General features: G+C 51.5%; 7 protein-coding genes across 7 annotated transcripts; 3 read left to right on the top strand and 4 right to left on the bottom strand.

The window, feature by feature from the left end:
• Positions 1-336: 336 nt before the first annotated feature.
• Z517_10021 (uncharacterized protein) lies at positions 337-1,555 on the bottom strand (the record flags this gene model as incomplete). The annotated part of the gene is made up of 4 exons (XM_013425929.1): positions 337-893; positions 968-1,150; positions 1,224-1,470; positions 1,523-1,555. 4 exons carry the CDS (start codon positions 1,553-1,555, stop codon positions 337-339), a joined length of 1,020 nt encoding a protein of 339 aa, XP_013281383.1.
• Positions 1,556-2,861: 1,306 nt separating this feature from the next.
• Z517_10022 (uncharacterized protein) lies at positions 2,862-4,787 on the top strand (the record flags this gene model as incomplete). The annotated part of the gene is made up of 6 exons (XM_013425930.1): positions 2,862-3,344; positions 3,407-3,575; positions 3,642-3,871; positions 3,930-4,076; positions 4,148-4,385; positions 4,453-4,787. 6 exons carry the CDS (start codon positions 2,862-2,864, stop codon positions 4,785-4,787), a joined length of 1,602 nt encoding a protein of 533 aa, XP_013281384.1.
• Positions 4,788-5,020: 233 nt separating this feature from the next.
• Z517_10023 (uncharacterized protein) lies at positions 5,021-6,303 on the bottom strand (the record flags this gene model as incomplete). Its single annotated transcript, XM_013425931.1, has 3 exons — positions 5,021-5,776; positions 5,828-5,955; positions 6,018-6,303. 3 exons carry the CDS (start codon positions 6,301-6,303, stop codon positions 5,021-5,023), a joined length of 1,170 nt encoding a protein of 389 aa, XP_013281385.1.
• Positions 6,304-6,727: 424 nt separating this feature from the next.
• Positions 6,728-7,574, bottom strand: Z517_10024 (uncharacterized protein; the record flags this gene model as incomplete). The annotated part of the gene is made up of 2 exons (XM_013425932.1): positions 6,728-7,062; positions 7,154-7,574. 2 exons carry the CDS (start codon positions 7,572-7,574, stop codon positions 6,728-6,730), a joined length of 756 nt encoding a protein of 251 aa, XP_013281386.1.
• Positions 7,575-8,293: 719 nt separating this feature from the next.
• Positions 8,294-8,959, top strand: Z517_10025 (uncharacterized protein; the record flags this gene model as incomplete). The annotated part of the gene is made up of 1 exon (XM_013425933.1): positions 8,294-8,959. One exon carries the CDS (start codon positions 8,294-8,296, stop codon positions 8,957-8,959), a length of 666 nt encoding a protein of 221 aa, XP_013281387.1.
• Positions 8,960-9,137: 178 nt separating this feature from the next.
• On the bottom strand, positions 9,138-11,043 carry Z517_10026 (uncharacterized protein; the record flags this gene model as incomplete). Its single annotated transcript, XM_013425934.1, has 2 exons — positions 9,138-10,581; positions 10,631-11,043. The coding sequence occupies 2 exons, from the start codon at positions 11,041-11,043 to the stop codon at positions 9,138-9,140; spliced, it is 1,857 nt and encodes a 618-aa protein (XP_013281388.1).
• Positions 11,044-11,766: 723 nt separating this feature from the next.
• Z517_10027 (uncharacterized protein) lies at positions 11,767-13,406 on the top strand (the record flags this gene model as incomplete). Its single annotated transcript, XM_013425935.1, has 2 exons — positions 11,767-12,704; positions 12,758-13,406. The coding sequence occupies 2 exons, from the start codon at positions 11,767-11,769 to the stop codon at positions 13,404-13,406; spliced, it is 1,587 nt and encodes a 528-aa protein (XP_013281389.1).
• Positions 13,407-13,688: the final 282 nt, after the last annotated feature.

A 13,688-nucleotide genomic window follows, 5' to 3' on the forward strand; every position in this document is an offset into this window, starting at 1 on the left:
CATCCCAAAGCCAAGTTGGTAAGCTGGTCGTGAAGCTTGTCCCAGACTTTCTGTCCGCGCATAGAAGGGGCTACATTTGCTTTTTAGCCTGCGGGGATCGCTCCGGCGATTGTTCACCGCCGGAGGCTCAGGGATGGGGAAATAAGGACATGTTTCCAGACATACCGGAATAGAATTGCAAACTCCACGGGACAGGTAGCGAAGAGTTGCTCACGGAAAGGGTGCCATTGATTACAGCTTAGCAGGAAACCGCGTCATGGTTCAGAAAAGTCTAGATCTATAGCAGAAGTGCCATGGCAGAACAGATCAACCAGAGACAGGCATATCATTGACCGCTTAAAAGACTACCGCCATTCTCGACTTTGACTTGCCACTCTTCATCAGATCTATCATCTCGTTGATCTGTTCCAGCTTGTACAGCTCAACCTTGGGCTTGATTTCATGCTTGGAAATGAACTCAATGGCCCGTGGCATCTGTTGTGGAGGGCCCGTACTCTCGCTCCTGATCTGGTATAACTTTCTCATCAACTCTAAGGAATTGAACTGAAGAGGTTTAGAGGGAAGACCGATAACCATCAGGATCCCTTGGAGGCGTAGGATTTTAGTCGCGCTGTCGTAGGCAGCCTGGGCAGCGCTGAAGACAACAGCGGCGTCCGCGCCACCCCCGGTAGCGTCTCTGACTTTCTTCTCATAGTCCGGGTCTCTGCTGTTGACCAGGACATCTGCACCGTTCTCCTTTGCCGCTGCGAGGACTTCATCATTGATATCAAGTCCAATGACTTTCAGGCCCATGGCTTTGGCGAATCGAATCCCCATCTGTCCCAGACCTCCGCAGCCCACAATCACTATAGATTGACCAGGCTTGAGACCGCACGAATCAACGCCGTGGAAGGCTGCCAGGTTATGATCAGTGTCAATGCCCTCAAAGGTGTGATAGAAGACAGAGAGCACAGAGGTAAGCACTCACCTGTAATACCAGCACAGAAATATGGTGCTGAGGTTTCCATTGGGAGATTATCTGGGAGGATAATGGCATTGCGATAATCCACAGCAGAATATTCGGCGAAGAAGCCATCGGTTCCAAAGCCCTGGAGTCTTGCGGTGCCCAGTTTACAGTTGAGATTGTGCACCTGGCATCCTTCGCACTCGACTATGGCAGCATTAGTCTGTTGTACGGATATTCAACCATTGGGACAGGACAGGTAGATTCCCGTCCAACTTACAGCAGACTCCCTTGATATAGAGGAAGCCAATGCGGTCACCAGGCTTAAAGCCCTTGACATTTGCACCGAGCTTCTCCACATAGCCGACGCCCTCGTGGCCCATGACTACGGGCTCTGTGGCGGGAATGGATCCATCAAACAACATGAGATCCGAGTGGCACAAGCCCGCAGAAGCAACCTTGACCAGGATCTCATTGTCATCTATGCTTGGGATTGGGATCTCATCTACCGTACACGTATTCGTCTCCTGGCCAGTGTTAGTACGTATCTTCGGGAGTTGAGGGGCACAAGGTATGTACAGGATGATAACGAGCTGCCTTCATTGTCGCCATTTTCTCAATGCTGGTCAGAACAAGGGGGATCGATGAAATAGGAGTTTCCAATCGACGAATCAAGAGCAGTCAGTCACCGGTCTGGAGGAAATCTCAGCCAAGGGTCTGGGTGTATCTGCGACAATCAATATCAACAGCCCGATACTTCCATACGCGTGTTTAATATGACGAATTCTGGTCTAAACAGACGGAATATCTTTTCTGCTCATGCAAGGGCTGTTGGTTGTCTCGGCTGATAACGTTGGCCCAGCTGGAACATGTTCCTTCTCTTTGCCAGATACCGCACACCCAACGGCGAACGAAGAGCATCCATCCACACTCAACCTTCACAAGACTCGGCCATTGATCTCCGCTGTTTGCGGGGAAAATCCCCAACAACGAGGCTTGGAATTCGAGGGGTCGACGTAGAGGCGGAGAGGAGACGGATCAAGGTTACCTTCACCTCGGTTCATCTGTTCGGCATGCAGGTGGAGTAATTCGGATACGATGTGCCTTTTTTTTTAGCACACCAGAGCAGGGAGGGTGGGAGGCTGGAAGTGGAAGATCCGGTCTTGGTTGTGCAGTCAAGGCATAATAATGATAAGAAATTCAAATGCTCATGATGGTACGAGTACGAGAAATTCCTCGTATTTCCTCTCCAAGTTCAGTTAGAAATGATTCATCCAATCTCAGCCTCGTCAGACTCTCGTATTTACTTACTCCACCACTCCTTGGTATCTGGTCCCAATGTGCTCTATATAGTTGTAGAATACCCTTCCATCTGCCATTGCATAAAATCTAGATCGGATGCCTCAAGCCTACTATTTGTAGGGTTCCAGCATAACAACGACCGGTTTAGTCAGATTAGTGCCTGATCTGTCGCTATACGGCATTCATTTACCGTTCCACGCTCTCCTCTGATACTACCTCCACGTGGCTCTAGACACCTGGAGTACGACCCAGATGGAGGCGTCAAGCACAGTGGAGTCTGGGGCTCCCTTTGTGGAGGAGCTTAACCTGAGTCCCCTGTACTGTAGGTCTCACCCCCTTGAGCGATGACCGCCCAAGCCTGCCTCCTCTAGGCATCACATAGCTTCGGATCTGTGACGGTGCACCCACAGTGCAACAATAGCTTGTACAGTCGACCCTTGGCCAGGCTGTCGGAAAACAGAGTGCGAGATTTCCACCCCCTGAATGCATGGGAACGTTGTGTAAGTGGAACCTGGGAGACCTATCCATATATTACTCCATCTCCACCTCTTCCCATTGATCATCAGCATCCTGTGACTGGCCTTCTTCTCGCATACTTCCCGATCAAGAGACCAAAATGACAGCCTCTGACCATCGGGCAAAGGCCACGCGATACAACTTCGCCGTGGCCTTCTATGTCGCCTTGGGCTCGTTCACATATGGCTTCAATTCGGCCATCATCGGCTCCGTAATTGGCATGCCATCATTCTACGCCTACTTTGACTTCGTGGCCACCAGCTCCTATGGTGGTTCCATCATCGGTGCATGTAACGGGCTCTACGCAGGCGCGGGTGTCTTGGGATGTTGGGCTGTCTTCTGGTTTGCAGACAAGTTCGGCCGCAAGGTTGCGATCCAGGTGATTGCGGCAATCTGCATTGTATCAGCTGCCATTCAAGCTGGATCTGTGCACATTGCCATGTTTCTGGTGGGAAGATTCCTCAACGGCTTCGGCGTGGGCATGATCAACTGTGCCATTCCCACCTACATTTCCGAGATCTCACCAGCTGCTCAGAGAGGTCTGGTTGTGGGCTCCCACGGCTTCATCATCTGTTGCTCATATGTACGTTCAACTTCCCCGAGGAAGTCTACGGGGATCTAAAAAAAGGCTGACATCTTTCACAGGGCGCAGCCGGCTGGGCTGGCTTTGGCATCTATTATGAGGACAACCCGGCCATCCAATGGCGACTTTTGGTCGCCCTTCAGATCGTTGCTCCCTTATTACTGCTTCTTGGAAGTCCCCTAATCCCCGAATCACCTCGATGGTTGATTGAGAACGGAAGGTCGCAGGAAGGTATGAACCATCTCTCTCTAAAAGACCTACCAACGACGTGCCCTTACTGAGGAAAATGAACAATAGGCTTGGACATTCTGGTCCGGCTTCACAAGAACAAGCACGATGTCCACGACATCGGAGCGCGAGAGGAGTTTGTCCAGATCCAACGACAACTCTTCCTCGAACGGTCCAACAGAGTCCCGGGTCTCTTCAAAATGTTCACGATCCCATCCTACAGGAAGCGCTTGTTCTACGGCTTCTTCCTTCAGGCCATGTGCCAGAGTACTGGTGTCCTTGTTATATCCAACTACATGGTGAGATACTCAAGCAATGACCCCGACCATGTACATTCTAACCGCTCGGGCCTTGTAGGTGACCACGTTGAACAATCTGGGATTGAGTGGTTCGACTCCCCTTCTAATTCTTGCCGTCTACAATTCATGGGCAGCTATTTTGAACTACATCAATGCTCTCATCCTCGACCGCTTCGGACGTATCAGGATTGTGACAACTGCAGTGGTGAGCTTCCCCCGTCCTCATTGGGAGAAATCATGGTATATATAACCAGGATTCTAATTCTCTTGCAATAGATCGGAGCGATCATCTGTGTCTGCATCGTCACGGCCCTCGTCGCCCATTACGGTGGTCCTAGCAACACCAACAAAGCGGGCTCTGGCGCCGCAGTGGCTTTTATCTTCCTGTTCGTCACCTGCTACGGACTCGGCGTTGATGTCACCAGCTACGTCTACTGTGCTGAGATCTTCCCGACCCATATGCGGACCCGTGGAGTCGGATTCTCCGTCAGCGGGCTCTTCTTGATGACAACCGGTAAGTCAAAGATCATATCTTCTCTGTCACGCACGCGGCATCTGTACTAATAAATCTCCCGTAACAGTCTACACGACCGCGGCAGGCCCGGCATTCAATAACATCGGCTGGAAGTTCTACCTCGTCTTCATCATCGTGACGTCTCTCATGGTGCCGTGGGTCATCCTCTATTTCCCCGAAACCAAGGGTTTGAGCTTGGAAGAGATCGGCGTGCTCTTCGGAGACGAGGTCGCCCTCGACTTGACTCACCTGTCCGAGGAAGAGAGGGCCGAGTTCGACAGGAGCATCGCAGACCATCTCCCAGTCGGCTACAACGAATTGGAAAAGGGGGGCTCGGTCAAGAACGAGAACGTCCAGCAAATCGATGATGTCGGAGACGAGGCTGAGAATAAACAGAAATAGATACCTCTTCTTCGTCTCATAGATCACGTCAAATCACAGACATGGAAAGCGTGGTGGTTTAAGTCTTGTATCTCTCTCTCCACATTGATCATGGCTAGGGCATATACTCGAATACATGCTCCCTCATTTCCAAGATAATTCTACCAACACTTCAATCTTGATTCGTAATCAAAGTCAATGCGAGAAACCTTGTGGGTTTTCTCCGTACGGCCTTCATCCATTCAGGCCGCCATCTATGGAATCATTTTTGCCTTTCTCATCCGATCAAATGTCTCACCCCAAGTCTCCATGATGGAACTCTTTTCGTTAAATCCCGCTTTCTGGATTTTAGAGAGGTCGTATTGTCGATCGAAATCAGCCAGGGTCAGGTGGAGGATTTCGAATCCTGGCATCGTGATTCCCGACTGAGCAATATCCCTGCGAAGATCGTGTTTCTCTTCCAAAGCTTTCCACTGGGTTAGGTTGTCATTGATGTATGCTCGAACTTCCTTGGAGTCACTGTTCGGAGGCGCGGATTTCAGGCCGAAATATCCGCACAGCTGTGGCCATTTTTCTTCCCAAGTCTCAGGCTCGGGAGACGATGCCACGTTGAACGCCTCTCCGTTGCCGCTCACTTCTGGATGTAGAGAAAGAAAAATGGTCTGCTTCGCGATCATGTCGCTACCAGCCTCGTTGTGCTTGGCTCTCCAGCTTTTGACGGTTCCAGGGAACGGGACAACGCTGCCGGCTCCATTGATTTCTCTCCAGAGCGAAAAGTAGATGCCCAGGGATGCTCCCAACGAGTACGCCGAGTGGTTCGGTGCGAATCCAATAATGATGTCGGGTCGTGTTTCGCACCACGTCCATGATTTCCCTTTGGCGTAATCACCCAACCAGTCGAGCTGAGCGTGGTAAAAGAGCTGGTCACTATAGGGTGGCTTGAGTCGGGGGAGGGACTCCTTGAGAGGGACAGGAAAGTAGTGGTCCTCTTGAAGAAGAAACCCGTACATCTGGAAAGGAAGAGTTAGTATTTTGCCTAAAAAGACACAAGAACCACATACCTTGGCACCCGTTTGGAAGGCGACAAATTCTAGCTTCGGAGAGAGTCGATCAACAGCGGTGATCGACCGAGCGAGCATGTCCACTGCATCTTTCTTCTCTTGCTCAAAGTTGGGATTCGCTTTGTAGGCTGGGAAAGAGTGGGATTAGAGACTTGGTGGATTTCAATCAGGGTTTTCACTCTTCACTCACCATAATAGAAAACATGTGTGACCGTTTCGATGCCTGGAATCTTGTCTTTGATAGTATCCTCAAGCGTTTTCTGCTCCCCTTTCAGTAGATTGATCCCGGAGATAATCTGGAGTCTATCTGTTTTTGGCCACAGCGAAGTCTCGATGTCCAGAGGCCTGTTCGTCAAGGCGGTGACTTTGCTCCAAGTTCCTGCCTTTGGATAGTCCTTTAACAACTTGTCCACGACGGCCCAGCCAGAGACGCCGGAAGCGCCGAATATCAGGGCGTGGTTATTGCGTGAAGCCATTTTGGTAGTTCGACGTCTGTTTCCTCCCTGCTTCCTCCTTTTTCAGGCACTCGTGGCACTGAGCCATGTCCTTGACTTGCTTATTTGCCCCTTACCATTGTGGTTCTTCTTCTCCAACCTGGAAAATGATGGCCGAAGACCGGGAATGCGGAGATCGGGCCAAGGCTGAGGGGATTTGAGGACGGGGAAGCTCGCGTTTAGACTTCAGGTGAAGCCACCCACATGGAAAAAGGGCACAGTACCTCCGGCAGAGACAAGTTCATGGATTCACCTAACTTCTCTCTCCACAGGGCAGCACTTCTATGTCCGGACTGTGGATATGGAGGTCCGCTTAGGCTATGCTGTGGGCTCCCCAAATCAAAGCTCACCATCATCACATCCGAGTACCTAGGGAGGCGGCGCTGGAAGCTGTGCTAAAGCCTTTCTACCCTTTCATATCTCCAAACCCTTTGACAAATTTGAATCCCCTAACACTCACCCCTTTAGCATTACCAATGACCCGGTGTGTGTTTGGGCTGGCATCCGCTTCTCTGAGTTCTGGGCCATCCAACGCATCCAGAGACTCAAATTCATGGACTGCCATGAATCTAGGTACCGCCGAGAGGTTGACATCGTCCGAAGACACCAACTGGTAGCGCTGCGAGCGACGATAGCCGGGGACTCTTGAGAGCATATACAAGTGTTCATCCCGGTAAAACGTATTGTAATCGTCATCATCAGCTGGCTCCATTTGAACGTTGAGAATGTAAGGCGCGGGCGCTGAGCATCCACCAACAAGGGTGAAACGAAAGTCAGCGAGCGTGGAATTTCCCGGGGGTGCACGAGACAAGATTACAAGGATAACACTTACTGTGTCCAAGGCCTTTCGGGTCGAAGTCCTGGATTAGCTTGTAGATTCGTGAATCCCATGTGGCACAAGATTTTGGAGGTTTTCCTGCAAGGACTTCACTAGTCTGAGCAATCCTCTTCGAGTGTTCTTCTCTTGCTGACGCCGGATCCTCGACCTGACACATTGCGAGGAAAGTCTTCTCGGTCGGAGGCTCAATATCGGTGTGCGTAACTTTAACATCGTGTAAAGTGGTCTGGCCCACTTGAATCGGCGTCTTGGTGGCAAGCGGATAGTCATCGAACGCCTCGTACAATGCTGCCCGTGTAACAGCCTTTGCTTTGACTAGGCTGGGTATATTTTCGGAACAATACCATTTCTCCCAACTCTGACGGTCCAATCCGGAGGGTTCAGAGAGAACACGAAACAGATAGGGAGCCGACATATTAGGATATGGGTATTGCTTTCCTGTTTGCCGTTTTCAAACAGAGCGATTGGATCTCTTGATGTGCCTGAAACGCGTGGCTGCCGAAGAGCTGGGAGAGTTGGGTCACTCAGCGGGCATTGGGACTTCCAATGTCAACCATTAAATGGACTTCATATGCCAGAACCTGGAGGAGGGCGGCTGAGAGGTGTGGAGTAAGGAGTTTGGACTCCGAGGTGCCCTTAGGCTTTCCCACAGTTTGTCGAGCCCTGTCGGCGGATGGTCAACGATTGAGGAGAGCATCCTCGCACTTCCAACCGCCGAAATGTTATGCACAGGCTCTTAGGAAGGCCAGTGTAATGCTGACGGCAAGGGGCTCATCAGTTGTATGATGGCGATAGGCAAAGAACGTTCCCTGGCATTCAGATTCGAATAGGTCCGAAGGGTTGCCTTGTGTATCATTCGTATCTGGAGCCCGGAACAAGCCAAGCAGGGTAGATGAAGGATTTGTAGGCATATCCTTGGTGACTTGGTAGGTCTATGGCTGATGTTTGGCGGGAAATCATCAATGGGGGTGAATGTCACGGGATGCTGGCGCAGGAATGAACCCGAAAGCTGCCCGCCAACACCCGCTTTCCCTGCGGCGACAACGTCACAGCCATCATCGCATTCCTTGAATTCACACTATTCTGTGCCACGAACATCCCACCCGACAAATTTACATTCCATCTGTCGCCGACATGCATCGCAAAATTCTTCTGTGCTCTCTCTTCTCCACATTGTCCTTCGCCGCTGCCCTCTCGCCACTGGACATCTTTCGCGGTAATCCCTCATCGATCCAGGATTCCTCTGTGGTCTATCTCAACCCAGACCAGAACACAATGAACCCCGGCCCCGTTCAAGCGGGGGATGAACCTGGACAACCTGGCGGTCACATTGGCGACAATACTCTGTCGATATCCGATATACTGCCGCAGACCCGCAAGATCAATATCTTTGCATCACTGACACGAGACATCTCTGCCGTCACCTCACGCCTAGAATCCACCAAGCCAGAAGACAACACGACACTCCTGGCTCCTTTGAACAGTGCGATGCAAGCCCTGCCCCGCAAACCTTGGGAAGATAGACCGGGTGACGATTCGGGTGTGAATGCTGAGAGGGACGAGGACAAAGCCGCCCGAAATTTACAAAGATTTGTCGAGGAGCATGTGGTACCCGTGAGTCCTTGGAAGCAGGGGAGGTCGAATACAATAAAGACACTGGGTGGGCAGGAACTGTGGTGGGAGGAAAATGAAGACGGCGACAGAGTGATCAACCCGGGAAATTTGATTGTCGACGGTGTTGTGGGAAAGGTGGGCAACGGCGAGATTTGGGCGGTCAGGGGGGTGGTCAACTACGCATGAATGAGCACAGCACTATTGATGAATATACGAGTTAAGACTTCTTTATGAGGTTTCCCCAGGCTTCCGGGGATGGGTAAATGTACAATTAGGCATCCGATGGATGCCCGTCTATCAAGTCGACACCGTTCTTTGGGTGGAGCATCGAAACGGTATGAGGGAGCACTCCTACATAGACAGACTATCTATTCTTTTTCTCCTTCACAGCCAACTGTTCTCTCAGAGACTGTCGGGTCTCATCGATATCGGATCGGTCCTCAAAGTATCCATCAAGCAAGCCGCTCTCCAATATCAATTTCCAAAAACACCACAGATAACAAATCCCAAAACAAGTAGCGCCAATGCATGCGTTCGCCACCACCCAGAGATCAGGCTTATCTTCGGGTGGAGTTGCGAATGCTTCCAGCAGATGCCAAAATGCCATGACAATGTAGGTCTGGAAATGTAGAATTTTGGTCGGTGTCGCCAAATCATCGGGAGCCTGTGGTCGACCGGTAATGTTTTCGTGCTCAGGGTCGTAATACGCTCCCACACTGGTCGGTGGAAGCCCAAGCAGGTAGCACCACAGAAGAGATACCACAGCATAGGGAATTGTGAGCCCGTCTCTCTTCAACAGTGGAAACATGGTCCAGACGCCGAGTGCATTTGCCCACCCAATCCAGGCTCGATACTCTTTGCTGAGACCTTGTTTGCAGCCGAGTAGCAAGGTCATTGGGAGCAATGGAAGCAGAACCGACTTTTCGTGAACTTGAAAGGAGAAGAGAAAAAATCCCCATGCCGACGTGGCTAGTGCGTATGGGAGCAGCGCCTTCTGAGGTACCGCGCCGATGATCAGCATCGGTCCCAGGATAGATCCAAGAGTTGCGATCGCTGAAACACGAGGGAGGTCGACTATTCCCTGCAACTTGCGAAGTTTGTAGAAAGTATTTGTAAAGCACCAGAAGTTTGCCACCTTGTCCTCAAATAAGCCACGGGCAAATGGAAAAATTCGGTGGATGGCCTGGCTGAGTTGCAGCACGACCATGTCGAGAGGAGCATTAGGGTCAAGAGCTATGCTCATCTCGGCAAGAAACGGCGGTGAGCCCATCTCAGAGAAGGAAACTTTCTGGTATATGTCGTAGAGTGATCCGAGGAGCAATGGAGACAGCAACACGGCGAACGCAAGAGCTGTGACGAGAGCGATCGAAATGAGTCTACCAGGGCGAATTTTCGGAGTTAGGCAAGAGCCTAGCAGGTAAGCAAAGATGACAGGCGAATAGTATAGGGCCATCTGCTTGAACCCAAGGGCAGCGACGAAGAAAATGCAAGACCACAAGAGTCGACCAGCATAGACGCTCGAGAGAGTTGCGACAACGAAGCCGAGCATAACTGTGTTGTACTGGAAGTGACCGTGATCGATGAGCAGGTTCGCTGGTTGCATAAGGATTGCCACGAGTGCGATCGATGCTGAGGTAGTCCCCGTGGTGTGGGCTCTGCTGAAGTGGCGAAGGAATATAATCAACGCCGGGACATAGATGAGGTACTCTGAGAGAATAACGGTAGCGCGCATAAACACCTTGAGATCGGCCTCTTCCATGCCGCGAGACTTGTCGAGCTCAAACCAGGCTGGGTTGAACAAAGAACCGCTTATGTTTCGTCAGCTCTCGAATTTCTTTCCAAGTCGAAAATACGTACATTTTGCCACATAGCCAGCTGTGGTACGCCGTCAAAGGAGGATAGTCGAGACCCCAGTACGGAAGATCGTAGAAGTACCACTTGGATACTGGCAAATGGGTTGTAATCTCCATCCAATGCCTCTGAGCCTCAAAGTCTCCATGCATCGGCGGTGCCTGATATCCAGAGTGGCCCCAAAGCCCAACACTCCATCTGAAGAGACCGGCAATCATCAGAATCAGCGGCAGCAGAATCCATTGAGATGTGGTGCCCCGGGCTGGCCAGAGAAAAGCTACCAGGGGAAACTCGGGGGTGATGGCGCTGCTGTCATCAGGGTCGATCTTGACAATGTCGGAGATGGTGTTGCTTCGAATAAGACTAGGAGCTTGTTTTCGCTTTTTCCTGGGTCTGTGGTTGTTCGATGGGCTCGACATGTTGAGTTGGGAGCAGACGAGCAGCTCGACAGCGGTCAGAAGCAAGAGTTTAGTAGCAAAAGCTGGTCCTGTCAGGCTCTGAAGTTGGAGATTTGCAGAGTGGCACCGTGGCCAGTTGTAGACACGTTTTGATTGGTTCCCGAAGAGGATTGAATGCCCAGACCCAGCCATCCATTTGATAAGATAAGCTTTTTTACCGCCTCGCCGCCTGGAGAAAAATTTCGGCTTCAAAAGAAAAAGTGAAGGTCCATATTTTGGTTCCTTTGCCATCTTTCTCCTCTGCTACCTTTTCCTGCTGCACCCATCATCCAGCATTCACAACTGTGGGCATATTTTCGAGGGCATCATTACTCTGTACTTGAGGTCTATCGAGGGCTCTGTGGGTCTGTTGCTACTGGGGGTATCCCGAAAACTCATCGCAGGTCTCCGCTTGTCTCATCCTGCCGACGAGTTCTGTTCCAGGTCCGTCTGTGGTGTTGCGCTTCCAGCAGAAATTCACATTTCTGCCAGTCTTTTGCGAAAGCAAGTGACTAAGTGAGGTCGAGGGCTTTTGATTCTATTTTCGTGGATTGAGGGTTTTGCCGCACTCGCTGGAATTTTCTTTCAGTGACTTCCGTGGGAGTGAATTTTTCAAACTCGAGGGTTCTCAGTTCGTAACATCCCCTCCATCCTTTTCTTTACTGCTTCATGCTAACCATGCCATTCTTTCAGTTTGCATTCAATATGTCCAAAGTCAAGTCCAAGTCCGTGCCTAGCACAGGGTCTAAGCCCGGTGTCCTGTCGAAGGTCAAGGGGGCAGCAGTGTCGAAGCCATCGCAAAGTGTGAAGGCAAAGAGCAAGGAGATCGCGAAGGAGGTTGCCGCAAAGGAACAGAAGAAAGATAAGAAGAACAAGAAGGTTCCTGTCAAGGAGCCCACTCCCGAGCCGGAGTCGAGCTCAGAGGAAGAGGAGAGCGAGGACTCGGCCAGCTCAGAGGAAGATTCTGAGACTGAGGAGGATGTCAAGACCAACGGCGCCAGTGGAGTGAAGGTTGATGAGGACGATTCCGAGGACGATTCAAGCGAAGAGTCCGACTCTGAAGCATCGTCGTCCGAGGACGAAGCTCCCAAATCGAACGGTGCTGTTTCCAAGACCAAGCCTGCTGCCAAAGCTTCCGAAAGCGAGGAGGAAGACGACGATAGCAGCGAAGAGGAGTCTGAGGAAGAGAAGCCCGCCGCCAAAGGTGCCAAGATTGGCAAGACTGCTGTGGAGGAAGATGACGACGAGTCTGAGGAGAGCTCAGACGAGTCGGACAGCGACGAAGAAGCTGCTCCCCCCAAAGCAGCAAAGACAGCCAAGGCCAATGGTGTCAAAGCTGCCGAGAGCAGCGACGAAGATGACGACTCTGACGACAGCAGCGAGGGAGATCAGAGCAGCGATGACTCTGAGGAAAGTGATGAAGAGGCGGAAGCTAAACCTGCCAAACGTAAGGCCGAAGATGTCGAAGAGCCTGCCGCAAAGAAGACAAAGGTCGAGGAGGATGGTTCAAGGGGATCCATCCTCTTTGTCGGCAACCTCTCCTGGAACGTCGACGAGGAATGGTTGAAGTCGGAGTTCGAACAATTTGGTGAGCTCGGCGGTGTTCGGCTGATCACTCAACGCGAGGATGGTAGATCTAAGGGGTAAGTCGATACCACGATCTCGAATTCATTGCGTCGTGACTGATGAGATTTAGCTACGGATACGTTGAGTTTGTCAACGCCGCTGATGCCGCCAAGGCCCACGTTGCAAAGCAAGGCTATGAGCTCGATGGGCGTGTCATGAACGTCGACTTTGCCAACAAGAAGCCCGACGCAGGCGATAAGCAGGAGAAACGACGCCAGTCTTATGGAGACGCTTTGAGCGAACCCTCCGACACTTTGTTCCTGGGCAATTTGTCTTTCGAGATCACCGAGGACGATGTCTACAACATCTTTGCGCCATACGGAAACCCCACCGGTGTCCGCATCCCAACCGACAAGGACACTGGCAACGTCAAAGGATATGGCTACGTGACCTTTGCGACATTGGACGAGGCCAAGAGTGCGCTCGAGGGTGCGCAGGGCTCCTACGTCAAGAACCGACCCATGCGTGTGGACTATGCCCAACCACGTCAACAGAATGGTGACGCACCAGCCCGCGGAGGCGGGTTTGGTGGTGGGTTCGGTGGTCGTGGTGGTCGCGGAGGTCCTCGTGGAGGCCGTGGCGGCGGCAGGGACTTTGGTGGACGTGGTGGACGAGGAGGAGGCCGTGGTGGTCCTCGCGGAGGTGCTCGCGGTGGAAGAGGCGGCACCACCAACCGAGGCGGCTTCGGTGACTTCTCTGGCAAGAAGACTACCTTCTGAGTTGTGATACCCCTCCCTGTGTCTTCAGCTTCGGTTGCATATGGATCACTGGATATGGTGCTGCGAGTTGGAGTCTCATTGCCTGTTCAACCCATGATTATCCCTGGAGCATTGTCCTACGTGCGTGGAATGCATGCGACAAACATGTACCATCACGGCGTGAGGATGCAAAGGTTAATGTCCCCAAAAGTTACAAATTGCTTTTCTTTCCTTCGATCTTGTTCCTGGGTCTAATAGAGGGAGTCGGTTTTTTTTTAAACCAGATTGTCAAGGTTCAATGGA

Source organism: Fonsecaea pedrosoi (genome assembly GCF_000835455.1).
Source record: "Fonsecaea pedrosoi CBS 271.37 unplaced genomic scaffold supercont1.6, whole genome shotgun sequence".
NCBI classification, from domain to species: domain Eukaryota; kingdom Fungi; phylum Ascomycota; class Eurotiomycetes; order Chaetothyriales; family Herpotrichiellaceae; genus Fonsecaea; species Fonsecaea pedrosoi.